The following is a 12,593-nucleotide window of genomic DNA, read 5'->3' as shown; positions in this document are numbered from 1 at the left end:
CTTTCTTAGGTTAAAATGATATACATTCGCAGGTAATTGTATGTCAGGATGGCCGAGCGGTCTAAGGCGCTGCGTTCAGGTCGCAGTCTCCCCTGGAGGCGTGGGTTCGAATCCCACTTCTGACAAGTCATTTTTTTCCCCCCGAACTGAATCAGACAAGTGCGTCGATGTTAGTAAGATCCCCAGCTACAAGTAAGTTATTTTATCCTAGCAACGAACGCAATACTAAATCAGTATAAATAAAATGTTGAAAATTATGTTGGAGCTGTTATCCACACGAGGGCACTAAAAGTGCAACAAATAGAAGCTCATCAAACTGCAAGGGTGAAGTTTCTCCTAAAAACAGATTTAGGATCAGCTTCCTATCCTTAACCATTAGTGAGGAACATGCTAAATGGACCCAAGATCAGTGACTAGAGGCAAATTCACCCTATTCCCTTAAAGAAAAGCTCCAGATTATTTTTTATTTTTTGTAATATTATGCTCACGGATTATCCAAATATGATATAATTTGATTATATTACAGCCTGGCCTCAGAGCTATATGAAATGTACGTTTACATATTTCTGAGCACCTCCAAGACATGTTATGTTACCTACTTATGGTCTAGTTTAGGGATGGGCAACAGGCGGCCCATGAAGGCCCTTGGATAGAGGGACCAGGAAATCTTGTCACATTGCAGACACAGTGGACAGATAACAGACACATTTTAATACCATGTGTAGACACTTTTCAGAATGTAGGCAAGGTCAGGACAAAGGACCCATGTTAGCACCGGGTGATAAATGGGGCTTTAGAGTTTGAGTTTTATAAAAAACTTTTTTATTTTTATTTTACACACAACAGTTTTCTGCAATGCTGCAGTGCACCCCAAAAATAATCACTTCTTAGGTGCTACTTTGTTAATTTATTTGGGCATACAGTATGTTGACTTGCCAAGATTATAAATATGAATGATTATGAATATGGTAGGATGCCATGTTCCTCATGAAATGTGTAGGCCTACCTCTTGTTTTCTGATGAAGGGACTAAAACCTATGTCAGCTTCTGCACAGTCTGCAATGTCTACTAGATTTCTCCTTGCAGTTTGAATGGATGACGTAAACATGTTTATATCGTTTTATGAATAACCCACATAGTCTGGCCCATGTTAATGTGAATGTTCAATGATGTCTTACACTCCAACTCGCTAGTAGCTTTATGTGCAAAGTGCTATGGAAATATACCTTGCCAGTCAGAACCAGGTATTGCTATAGCACGAGAGGGGAGACCAAATTAAAGGGACTTTTCTGACCTGCATCCGACTAGCCAAAATCTAAAACGGACAACCTATGCCCTAAACTTAACGAAACAGTTAAAGCTAGGGATAGATCCATGCTTTGGTTTAATCTCCATGGCTCTGTTTCCACATGCTAACGTTTTAGCATTTGTGGCACAAATTCAAGTCATGGAACCGATATTAGCATTTTCATGTTCAAAACATATGTAAGTGACTTTGTTGAGCTTCACAATCATTTTTTAGATACTTTTAGATGATTTGGACATGATGTGTGAAAAAATGCTAATATCGGCCCCATGACTTTAATGTGATTTATGCCAAAATGCTAAAACGTTAGCATGTGGAAACAGTGCCATGGAAACTAAACCAAATCATGGATTGCTGTCATACATGGTCCATAGACTGTTTGGAGGGTTAGGAAACCAATGTGTAATTTTGTAATTTGGCTGAACTATCCCTTTAACCCTAAATCTAACCTTTAACCCTAACCATAACCTATTTTTAAACAATTTGGGAAATTAAGCATCATCGGCTTGCAGCTCAGTCTTGTCCCTTTCGTTTTTCCTATGACAAAGATGTCCTTATGGAGTCCATTTTGAGTCATTGTTATCTTTTTAATACAGTTGGCACTGCCAGATGGAGGCTGCCTCGTTCATACAATCCCCACATTAAAAATAAAATTAAAAAATAGTTAATTTCATGCAATTATTAATGATAAACACAAACATTCAGAACGCACAGCACAACACAGTTTACTTGCTAGTATTTTTATACAAATAGTAAAAAGAGAGCTTGTATCTGAAGGAAACACATACTGTACCACATTGCCAGATATATATGTTGTATACTTCTCTCAGAAGAAGTTTAAAGAAACATGTCTGTAAAGAATATCACTTAATTGAACGTCCAAACTTTCCATTAAAACAGCTTTCACCAATTCTAACGATGTAAAAAAAAAAAAAAAAGTTAAAATAGCTGTTTCAGTAATCACATACAGTATAGAAAGTTGTCTAAGTGATATAGCCAAACCAATTCATCTCAGAATCAAAATCTGCATAAAATAAACAACAGCAAAAATAAAAACATTCCGATAAACAGGCGTTAGTATCTGGTGGTAAGCAGCTCATCTACCCAACCCACCATTTAAGGTAACACTTGGATTTCATGTTCCAAAAGAACCACAACATTTTTTTTGTTTATTTTTTTCCTTCATTATTTTAATTTTATTTTAAACACAACCTGAAGACTTGGTTGATTGGTTGTCCATCATGTTTCTGGGTGGATAACCATACTATCTTCGGTTGTCCTCTGACTACACGGATGGATCCATCAAACATGCTGCACAGCCCTCAAAAACTGTCCTCAGATCAGGTCAGATCAGACCGCTGTAAATGGTTACGTCTTACTCTGTGGTTTTTAAATGCCTGCTTTAGCTTCCATTGTAGAGAAAGAGACAGTACTACTCCTCCATGCCCTTCTGTTAGAAGATGTCTACATATTGAACGTCCTCGTTCAATGTCCCAAGATGAGCAGACTTCCTGTCAGACCAAATAAACCACACCCCGTTTACAGGATGGCACAGAAGAACTTCTTCTCCCTAAAAGGGTTTTCGGATGCGGGCACCGGCGACAGGAGCGGGTCCTCTTTGGCATGGGCTTCGCAGTACGACATTAAGTCTGCTGCTGCTTTGGACACCTGTATTGAAAGACAGACACACACACACACACACACACACACACACACACACACACACACACACACACACACACACACACACACACACACACGCACAGTGATAATATCATAGTAACTATAACTTGTTACCATACTATCACCATGTTATTACCACTGTATTCTGTGCTGTAATGGAACGGGCAACCAATGTCTCATTCTGTATATCCCTTACTTTCCTATATTCTCATATTTCGGTTATATGCTTTTAGGCAGTGATGCTACCGATTTCTCATATTTCAGTTGTATCCTTTTAGGCAGTGATGTTACCGATTTCTCATATTTCAGTTGTATCCTTTTAGGCAGTGATGTTACCGATTTCTCATATTTCAGTTGTATCCTTTTAGGCAGTGATGTTACCGATTTCTCATATTTCGGATATATCCTTTTAGGCAGTGATGTTACCGATTTCTCATATTTCAGGTATGCCAGTAACCGAAAGATGCTGGATCAAATCCCTGAGGTAAAAAATCTGCCATTCTGCCCCTGAACAAGGCAGTTAACCCACTGTTCCCTGGTAGACTGTCATTGTAAATAAGAATTAGTTCTTAACTGACTTGCCTAGTTAAATAAAATGTCCTTTGGGTGGTGGACCATTTTTGATACACACAGGAAACGGTTGAGTGTAAAAACACAGCAGCGTTGCAGTTCTTGACATACTCAAACCAGTACACCGGGCACCTACTGCCATACCCTGTTCAAAGGCACTTAAAACCTTTGTCTTGCCCATCCACCCTCTGAATTGCACACATACACAATCCATGTCTCATGGCTTAAAAATCCTTCCTTAACTTGTCTCCTCCCCTTCATTTAAGTATATTTAACAGGTGGCATCAATAAAAGATCATAGCTTTCACTTGGAATCACCTGGTCAGTCTATGTCATGGAAAGAGCAGGTGTCCCTAATGTTTTGTACACTCAGTATAGTCAAAACACTGCATGGATACAATATCTAATATTTGGTCCACTCAGTGTATACCAGTATTATCCTTTTGGGCAGTGATGCTACAGATTTGTCAAATACACAACCGGTCAAAGTTTTAGAACACCCACTCATTCAAGGGTTTTTCTCTATTTTTAATATTTTCTACATTGTAGAATAATAGTGAAGACATCAACACTATGAAATAACACATATGAAATCATGTAGTAACCAAAAAAGTGTTAAATAAATCAAAATATATTTTCCATTTGAGATTCTTCAAATAGCCACCCTTTGCCTTGATGACAGCTTTTCACACTCTTGGCGCCCTCTCAACCAGCTTCATGGGGTAGTCACCTGGAATGCATTTCAATTAACAGGTGTGGCTTAAAAGTAAATTTGTGGAGTTTCTTTCCTTCTTAATTCATTTGATTCAACCAGTTGTGTTGTGATAAGGGGGGTTACCAGCCTTAGAAATTTCAGCCCACAGACTTACACATGGGATAAAGAAACGTACAGTCAAAATAACAAAATAAAAATCTGTGTACAGTGTATGCAAATGCTGTAAGGTTAGGGAGGTAAGGCAATAAAAAAGGCCATAGTGGTGAAATATGTACATTTTAGCATTAACACTGGAGTGATGGATGTGCAGATGATGATGTGCAAGTAGATATACTGAAGCGCAAAAGAGCAAAAAAATAAGTAACAATATGGGGATGGGATAGTTGTGTGTGCTATTTACAGATGGGCTGTGTACAGGTACAGTGATCGGTAAGCTGCTCTGACAGCTGATGCTTAAAGTTACTGAGGGAGATATAAGTCTCCAGCTTCAATGATTTTTGCAATTCGTTCCAGTCATTGACAGCAGAGAACTGGTAGGAATGCCGGCCAAAGGCGGTGCTGGCTTTGGGGATGACCAGTGAAATATACCTGCTGGAGCGTGTGCTACGGGTGGGTGTTGCAATGGAGACCAGTGAGCTGAGATAAGGCCGGGCTTTAGCTAACAAAGACTTATAGATGACCTGGAGCCAGTGGGTTTGGCGACAGATATGTAGCAAGGGCCAGCGAACGAGATCATACAGGTCGCAGTGGTCGGTAGTATATGGGGCTTTGGTGACAAAACGGATGGCACTGTGATAGACTACATCCAATTTACTGAGTAGAGTGTCGGAGGCTATTTTGTAAATGACATTGCTGAAGTCAATGATCGGTAGGATAGTCAGTTTTACGAGGGGATGTTTGGCAGCATGAGTGAAGGAGGCTTTGTTGCGTAATACAAAGATTCTAGATTTAATTTTGGATTGGAGATGCTTGATGTGAGTCTGGAAGGAGAGTTTAGAGTCTAACCAGACACCTAGGTATTTGTAGTTGTCCACATATTCTAAGTCAGAACCGTCCAGAGTAGTGATGCTAGATGGGCAGGCAGGTGTGGGCAGCAATCGGTTGAAGAACATGCATTTAGTTTTACTAGCATTTAAGAGCAGTTGGAGTCCACGGAAGGAGTGTTGTATGGCATTGAAGCTTGTTTGGAGGTTTGTTAACACAGTGTCCAAGGAAGGGCCAGATGTATACAGAATGATGTCGTCTGCATAGAGGTGGATTAGAGAATCAGCAGCAGCAAGAGCGATATCATTGATATATACAGAGAAAAGAGTCGGCCCGAGAATTGAACCTTGTGGCACTGCCATAGAGACTGCCAGAGGTCCGGACATCAGGCCCTACGATTTGACACACTGAACTCTATCTGAGAAGTAGTTGGTGAACGAGGCGAGGCAGTCATTTGAGAAACTAAGGCTGTTTAGTCTGCCGATAAGAATGTGGTGATTGACAGAGTCGAAAGCCTTGGCCAGGTCGATGAATACAGCTGGCACAGTATTGTCTCTTAACACTGGCGGTTATGATATCGTTTAGGACCTTGAGCGTGGCTGAGGTGCAACAATGACCAGCTTGGAAACCAGATTGCATAGCGGAGAAGGTACGTTGGGATTCTAAATGGTTGGTGATCTGTTTGTTAACTTAGCTTTTGAAGACTTTAGAAAAGCAGGGCAGGATGGATATAAGTCTGTAACGGTTTGGGTCTAGAGAGTCTCCCCCTTTGAAGAGGTGGATGACCGTGGCAGCTTTCCAATCTTTAGGGATCTTAGACGATACGAAAGAGAGGTTGAACAGGCTAGTATTTGGGGCTGCAACAATTTCGGCGGATAATTTTAGGAAGAGAAGGTCCAGATTGTCTAGCCCAGCTGATTTGTAGGCATCCAGATTTTTCAGCTCTTTCAGAACATCAGCCATCTGAATTTGGGTGAAGGAGAAGCGGGGGGGAGGGGACTTGGGCAAGTTGCTGCGGGGGGTGCAGAGCTGTTTGCCAGGGTAGGGGTAGCCAGGTGGAAAGCATGGCCAGCCGTTGAAAAATGCTTATTGAAATTCTCGATTATCGTAGATTTATCGGTGGGGACAGTGTTTCCTAGCCTGTAGAAGATACGTTCATTAGAGTTAGTGGGTAGCTGGGAGGAGGTGCCCTTATTCTCCATGGACTTTACAGTGTCCCTTTTTGGAATTAGTGCTGCAGGATGCAAATTTCTGTTTGAAAAAGCTAGCCTTAGCTTTCCTAACTGACTGTATATTGGTTCCTGACTTCCATGAAAAGTTGCATATCGTGGGGACTATTCAATGCTAATACAGTACGCCACAGGATGTTTTTGTGCTGGTCATGGGCAGTCAAGTCTGGAGTGAACCAAGGGCTATATCTATTCTTTGTTCTACATTTTTTGAATGGTGCGTGCTTATTTAAGATGGTGAGGAAAGCACTTTTAAAGAATGACCAGGCATCCTCTACTTACGGGATGATGTCAATATCCTTCCAGGATACCCAGGCCAGGTTGATTAGAAAGGCCTGCTCGCTGAAGTGTTTTAAGGAGCATTTGACAGTGATGAGGGGTGGTCGTTTTGACAGCAGGCCCCTTACGGACACAGGCAAAGAGGCAGTGATTGCTGAGATCCTGGTTGAAGACAGCAGAGGTGTATTTAGAGGGCAAGTTGGTCAGGATGATATCTATGAGGGTGCCAATGTTTTTTAATACCTTTATTTAACCAGGCAAGTCAGTTAAAAACAAATTATTATTTTCAATGACGGCCTAGGAACAGTGGGTTAACTGCCTGTTCAAGGGCAGAATGACAGATTTGTACCTTGTCAGCTTGGGGGTTTGAACTTGCAACCTTCCAGTTACTAGTCCAACGCTCTAACCACTAGGCTACCCTACAGATTTAGGGTTGTATCTGGTAGGTTCCTTGATCTAGTTTAGTTTTGTAGGACGGCCAGGGTGCTGAACATATCCCAGTTTAGGTCACCTAACAGTACGAACTCTGAAGATAGACTGGGGCAATCAATTGACACATGGTGTCCAGGGCACAGCTGGGGGCTGAGGGGGGTCTATAACAAGTGGCAACAGTGAGAGACTTATTTCTGGAGAGATTGATTTTTCAAAGCAGAACCTCAAACTGTTTGGATATAGACCTGGATAGTATGACAGAACTCTGCAGGCTATCTCTGCAGTAGATTGCAACTCTGCACCCTTTGGCAGCTCTATCTTGACGGAAAATGTTGTAGTTGGGGATGGAATGTCAGAATTCAGGATTCAAGATTCAGACATGGCTAGGACAACAGGGTTGGCGGAGTGTGCTAAAGCAGTGAATAAAACAAATTTAGGGAGGAGGCTTCTGATATTGACATGCATGAAACCAAGGCTTTTACGGTTACAGAAGTCAACAAATGAGAGCGCCTGGGGAATAGGTGTGATGCTGAGGGCTACAGGGACCCAGCATCACAGAGGAACAGAGGAGTATGATAAGGGTACAGCTAAAGGCTATAAGAACTGGTCGTCTAGTGCGTTGGTAACAGAGAATAAAAGGGGCAGATTTCTGGGTGTGGAAGAATAGATTCAGGGCATAATGTACAGACAAGGATATGGTAGGATGTGAGTACAGTTGGGGTAAACCTAGGTATTGAGTGACAATGAGAGAGCTTGCATCTCTGGAGACACTAGCTAAGCCAGGTGAGTTCTCCCCATGTGTGGGGTGTGTGACAAAAGAGCTATCTAAGGCATGTTGAGCTGGACTAGGGGCTCTACAGTGAAATAAAATAATAACTAACCGAAACAGCAGAAGACAAGGCATATTGACATTAGAGAGAGGCATGTGTAGCCGAGTGATTATAGGGTCCAATGAGCAGCAATAGGTGAGTCCGGGAGACGTTTGGTAGTCGCTACTATGTTAGGCGAGCGGGAGGCACGGTGTTCAGAAAGCTAGTGGGCCGGGGCTAGCCGTGGTTAACAGTGACCTCTGGCTAGTAGCTAGTTTGCTGGCTAGCTTCTGATGGCTAGCTTCTGATGGAGGTTCCAGTTATAACGTATAAAAATAGCAGATCCGTACCACATTGGGTGGGGCGGGTTGCAGGAAAGTATATTTAAATCGTAGGTGGAAAGTGAGATTAAAATATATCCGAAAAAGAAACGATGAGACCGACTATTTACATGGGACAAGACAAGACAAAAGCATGTCCGACTGCTACGCCATCTTGGACTGACAATAGAATCAGGCCTTCATGGTTGAATTGCTGCAAAGAAACCACTACGAAAGGACACCAATAAGAAAAAGAGACTTGCTTAGGCCAAGAAACACGACCAATGGACATCAGACTGGTGGAAATATGTCCTTTGGTCTGGAGTCCAAATTGAAAATTTTTGGATACAACCGGCATGTCTTTGTGAGACGCGGTGTGGGTGAACGAATTATCTCCGCATGTGTATTTCCCACCGTAAGGCATGGAGGAGGAGGTGTTATGGTGTGGGTGTGCTTTGCTGGTGACACTGTCTGTGATTTATTTAGAATTCAAGGCACACTTAACCAGCATGGCTACCACACCATTCTGCAGCGATACGCCATCCCAGCTGGTTTGGGCTTAATGGGACTATCATTTGTTTTTCAACAGGACAATGACACAACACACCTTCAGGCTGTGTAAGGGCTATTTTATCAAGAAGGATAGTGATGGAGTGCTAAATCAGTTGACCTGGCCTCCACAATCTCCCGACCTCAAACAAATTGAGATGGTTTGGGATGAGTCGGACCGCAGAGTGAAGGAAAAGCAGCCAATAAGTGTTCAGCATATGTGGGACCTCCTTCAAGACTGTTGGAAAAGCATTCCAGGTGAAGCTGGTTGAGAGAATGCCAAGAGTGTGCAAAGCTGTTGTTAAGGCAAAGGGTAGCTACTTTGAAGAATCTGAAATATAAAATATATTTTGATTTGTTTAACACTTTTTTGATTACTACATGATTCCATATGTGTTATTTCATAGTTTTGACGTCTTCACTATTATTCTACAATGTATAAAATAGTACAAATAAAGAAAAACCCTTGAATGAGTAGCTGTTCTAAAACCTTTGACCGATAGTGTATCTGTTAGGTTTTTTATCTTCTTGGCCAGTGATATAGACCTAATTCCCCCTCACCTTTATCCTGTCAATGTTGGCCTCCATCTTCAGCTGCTCTACCAGTTTCCTGGCCTGGGCGATGCTTGCTGTGTTGTTGGACGCCATGATAGAGATTCTCAGCTAGGCCTGGAATAGGCTGTCTGAAGGGAAGAGAAGAGGTTGGTTTAGGGTTGAAGCTTAAGGTTAGTCTGTTTGTCTGTCTGTCTGGGGTGGCAACCTGGTCTCAGAGCATTTCTTATCATTCTGTATGTACAGTGCATTCGGAAAGTATTCAGACTCCTTTCCTTTTTCCACATTCTTTTTAACGTTTCAACTTTATTCTAAAATGGATTTTATAAAAGAAAATCCTCATCAATATACACACAATACCCCAAAATGACAAAGTGAAAACAGGTTTTTATAAATTGTTGCAAATGTGTTAAAAGGCACGCAGCTGTCTATAAAAAGTTTGAACTACCAAGATTCTTCCTAGAGCTGGCCACCCGGCAAAACTGAGCTAGGGCCTTGGTCAGGGAGGTGACCAAGAACCCGAGGGTCACTCTGACAGAGCTCCAGAGGTCCTCTGTGGAGATGGGAGAAACTTCCAGAAGGACAAGCATCTATGCAGCACTCCAACAATTAGGACTTAATGGTAGAGTGGCCAGACGGAAGCCACTCATCAGTAAAAGGCACATGACAGCCCTCTTGGAGTTTGCCAAAAGGACTCTCAGACCATGAGAAACCAGATTCTCTGGTCTGATGAAACCAAGATTGAACTCTTTGGCCTGAATGCCAAGTGTCATGCCTGGAGGAAACCTTGCACCATGCCTACAGTGAAGAATGGTGGTGGCAGCATCATGCTGTGGGGGATGTTTTTCAGAAGCAGGGACTGGAGGAATAGTCAGGATCGAGGGAAAGATTAACGGAGCAAAGTACAGGGAGATCCTTGATGAAAATCTGCTCCAGAGTGCTCAGGACCTTAGACTGAAGCGAAGGTTCACCTTCCAACAGGACAAAGACCCTAAGCACACAGCCAAGACAATGCAGGAGTGGCTTCGGGACAAGTCTCTGAACGTCCTTGAGTGAACCCGATCTAACATCTCTGGAGAAACCTGAAAATAGCTGTGCAGCGACGCTCCCCATCCAACCTGACAGCTTGAGAGGATCTGCAGTGAAGAATGGGAGAAACTCCCCAAATACAGGTGTTTCAAACTTATGTTGTTATGTTATGTCATGCCAAGATGACTCAAGGCTGTAATCGCTGCCAAAGGTGCTTCAACAAAGTACTGAGTAAAGGGCCTGAATAGTTATGTCAATTTTATATTTCAATTTGTTATTATACATACATTTGCAAATATGTTTTTAAAAAACAGTTTTTGCTTGGAATTTCAAATCAAATCACATTTTATTTGTCACTTGCGTCGAATACAACAGGTGTAGACCTTACCATGAGATGCTTACTTACAAGCCCTTAACAGTTCAAGAAATAGAGTTAAGAAAATATTTACAAAATAAAATAAATAATCTACTAAAAATAACAATAAAATAACAAGTATGAGGTTACATACAGGGTGTACCAAGTCAATGTGCGGGGTTACAGGTTAGTCCATTTAATTTCTACATGTAGGTAGTGGTAAAGTGACTATGCATAGATAATAAACAGCGAGTTGCAGCAGAGTAAAAAGAAAGGGGGGTCAATGCAAATAGTCTGGTTGGCCATTTGATTAATTATTCAGCAGTCTTATGGTTGGGGTAGAAGCTGTTAAGGAGCCTTTTGGACCTAGACTTGACACTCCGGTACCGCTTGCTGTGCAGCTGTAGAACCTTTTGAGAATCTGGGGACCCATACCAAATATTTCCAGTCTCCTGAGGGGGAATAGGTGTTGTCGTGCCCTCTTTACGACTGTCTTGGTGTGTTTGGACCATGACAGTTTGTTGGTGATGTGGGCACCAAGGAACTTAACTCTTGACCCGCTCCACTACAGCCCAGCCAATGTGAATGGTGGCATGTTCAGCCCTCCTTTTCCTGTAGTCCACGATCAGCTCCTTTGTCTTGCTCACGTTGATGGAGAGGTTGTTGTCCTGGCACCACACTGCCTGGCCTCTGACCTCCTCTCTATAGGCTGTCTCATCGTTGTCGGTGATCAGGCCTACCACTGTTGTGTCGTCAGCAAACTTAATGATGGTGTTGGAGTTGTGCTTGGCCACGCAGTCGTTGGTGAACAAGGAGTATAGGAGGGGACTAAACAAGCACCCCTGAGTGGCCCCCGTGTTTAAGATATGGGGCATTGTGTGTAGATTGATTGGGAAAAAAACAATAAAATCCATTTTAGAATTAGGCTGTAACAACACAATGTGGAAAAAGTCAAGGGATCTGAATACTTTTTGAATGCTCTGTAAATCTGAGGCACTCCATTTAGTATGAAATGTTAGTTTCGTATAGTATGTATTAATTTGTGGATGTTCATCCATTTCGTATAATGATATATTACGATTTACAATTCATAGGATATATTATGGATTCCAATTTGTTGTGGCTAATGTTAGCTAGGTGGATAACACTAAAGTCAGCTAGGTGGCTAATGTTAGCTAGGCTAGGTGTTAGGGTTATGGGTTAGGGTTAGTATTAGGATCAGGTTAAAGGGTTAAGGTTAGGGGAAGGGTTAGCTAAAAGGTTTAAGGTCAGGGTTAGGTTAAGGGTTAGATAACATGCTAAGTAGTTGCAAAGTAGCTAAAATGTAGTTAAAAAGTGGCTAATTTGCTACAGTTGTCCACGATGAGATTCAAACACTCAACCTTTTGGTTGCTAGATGTTTGCATGATACATAGTGCACTACTTTTGACCAGAGGCCATAAAAAGACAGGATAAACTCACTGCAACCATCTAAAACACTGACTGCCTAGAGTCTAAGGGCCGGGGCTTGGTTTCTACTAAGCTAACATATGGAATTGTTTTAAGATGGTCATACCAAGGATCATTTAGCTATTTGATTTGGAATTCTAGCACCCTTGTAGGGTGAAACATTGCATTTGGCCTTACTCCTATTAGCCCATAGAAATGTATTGAATAACATATTCATATATGGAAAAACAGATAGTCAAAACATTTATTCAAATAAAGTATATTTGGGCCTCTTGAGAGGCACAGAGGTCTAACGCACTGCTTGGCAGGGCTAGAGGCATCACTACAGACCC

At 42.0% G+C, this 12,593-nt stretch overlaps 1 protein-coding gene and 1 non-coding gene across 3 annotated transcripts in view; one reads left to right on the top strand and one right to left on the bottom strand.

The window, feature by feature from the left end:
* The first annotated feature begins 42 nt into the window (after positions 1-42).
* trnal-cag lies at positions 43-125 on the top strand. Its single transcript has one exon. It is a non-coding gene; the product is annotated as a tRNA-Leu (tRNA).
* Positions 126-1,879: 1,754 nt separating this feature from the next.
* The window catches only part of LOC112256936 (guanine nucleotide-binding protein G(I)/G(S)/G(O) subunit gamma-2), a 28,719-nt gene continuing 18,005 nt past the window's right edge, over positions 1,880-12,593 (bottom strand). For both annotated transcript variants that reach the window (XM_024430531.2, XM_042325199.1), the window contains exons 2-3: positions 9,438-9,559; positions 1,880-2,974 (exon numbers count right to left, since the gene is read on the bottom strand). In XM_024430531.2, the coding sequence (XP_024286299.1) occupies positions 2,846-2,974; positions 9,438-9,524 (216 nt within the window). In that variant the 5' untranslated portion in view covers positions 9,525-9,559 and the 3' untranslated portion in view covers positions 1,880-2,845. The remainder of the gene's footprint in view (positions 2,975-9,437; positions 9,560-12,593) is intronic.

The sequence above is a fragment of the Oncorhynchus tshawytscha genome, linkage group LG08 (assembly GCF_018296145.1).
Source record: "Oncorhynchus tshawytscha isolate Ot180627B linkage group LG08, Otsh_v2.0, whole genome shotgun sequence".
In the NCBI taxonomy this organism is placed as follows: domain Eukaryota; kingdom Metazoa; phylum Chordata; class Actinopteri; order Salmoniformes; family Salmonidae; genus Oncorhynchus; species Oncorhynchus tshawytscha.
The sequence above is the reverse complement of the archived record's forward strand: the minus strand, read 5'-3'. Positions and strand labels throughout refer to the sequence as shown.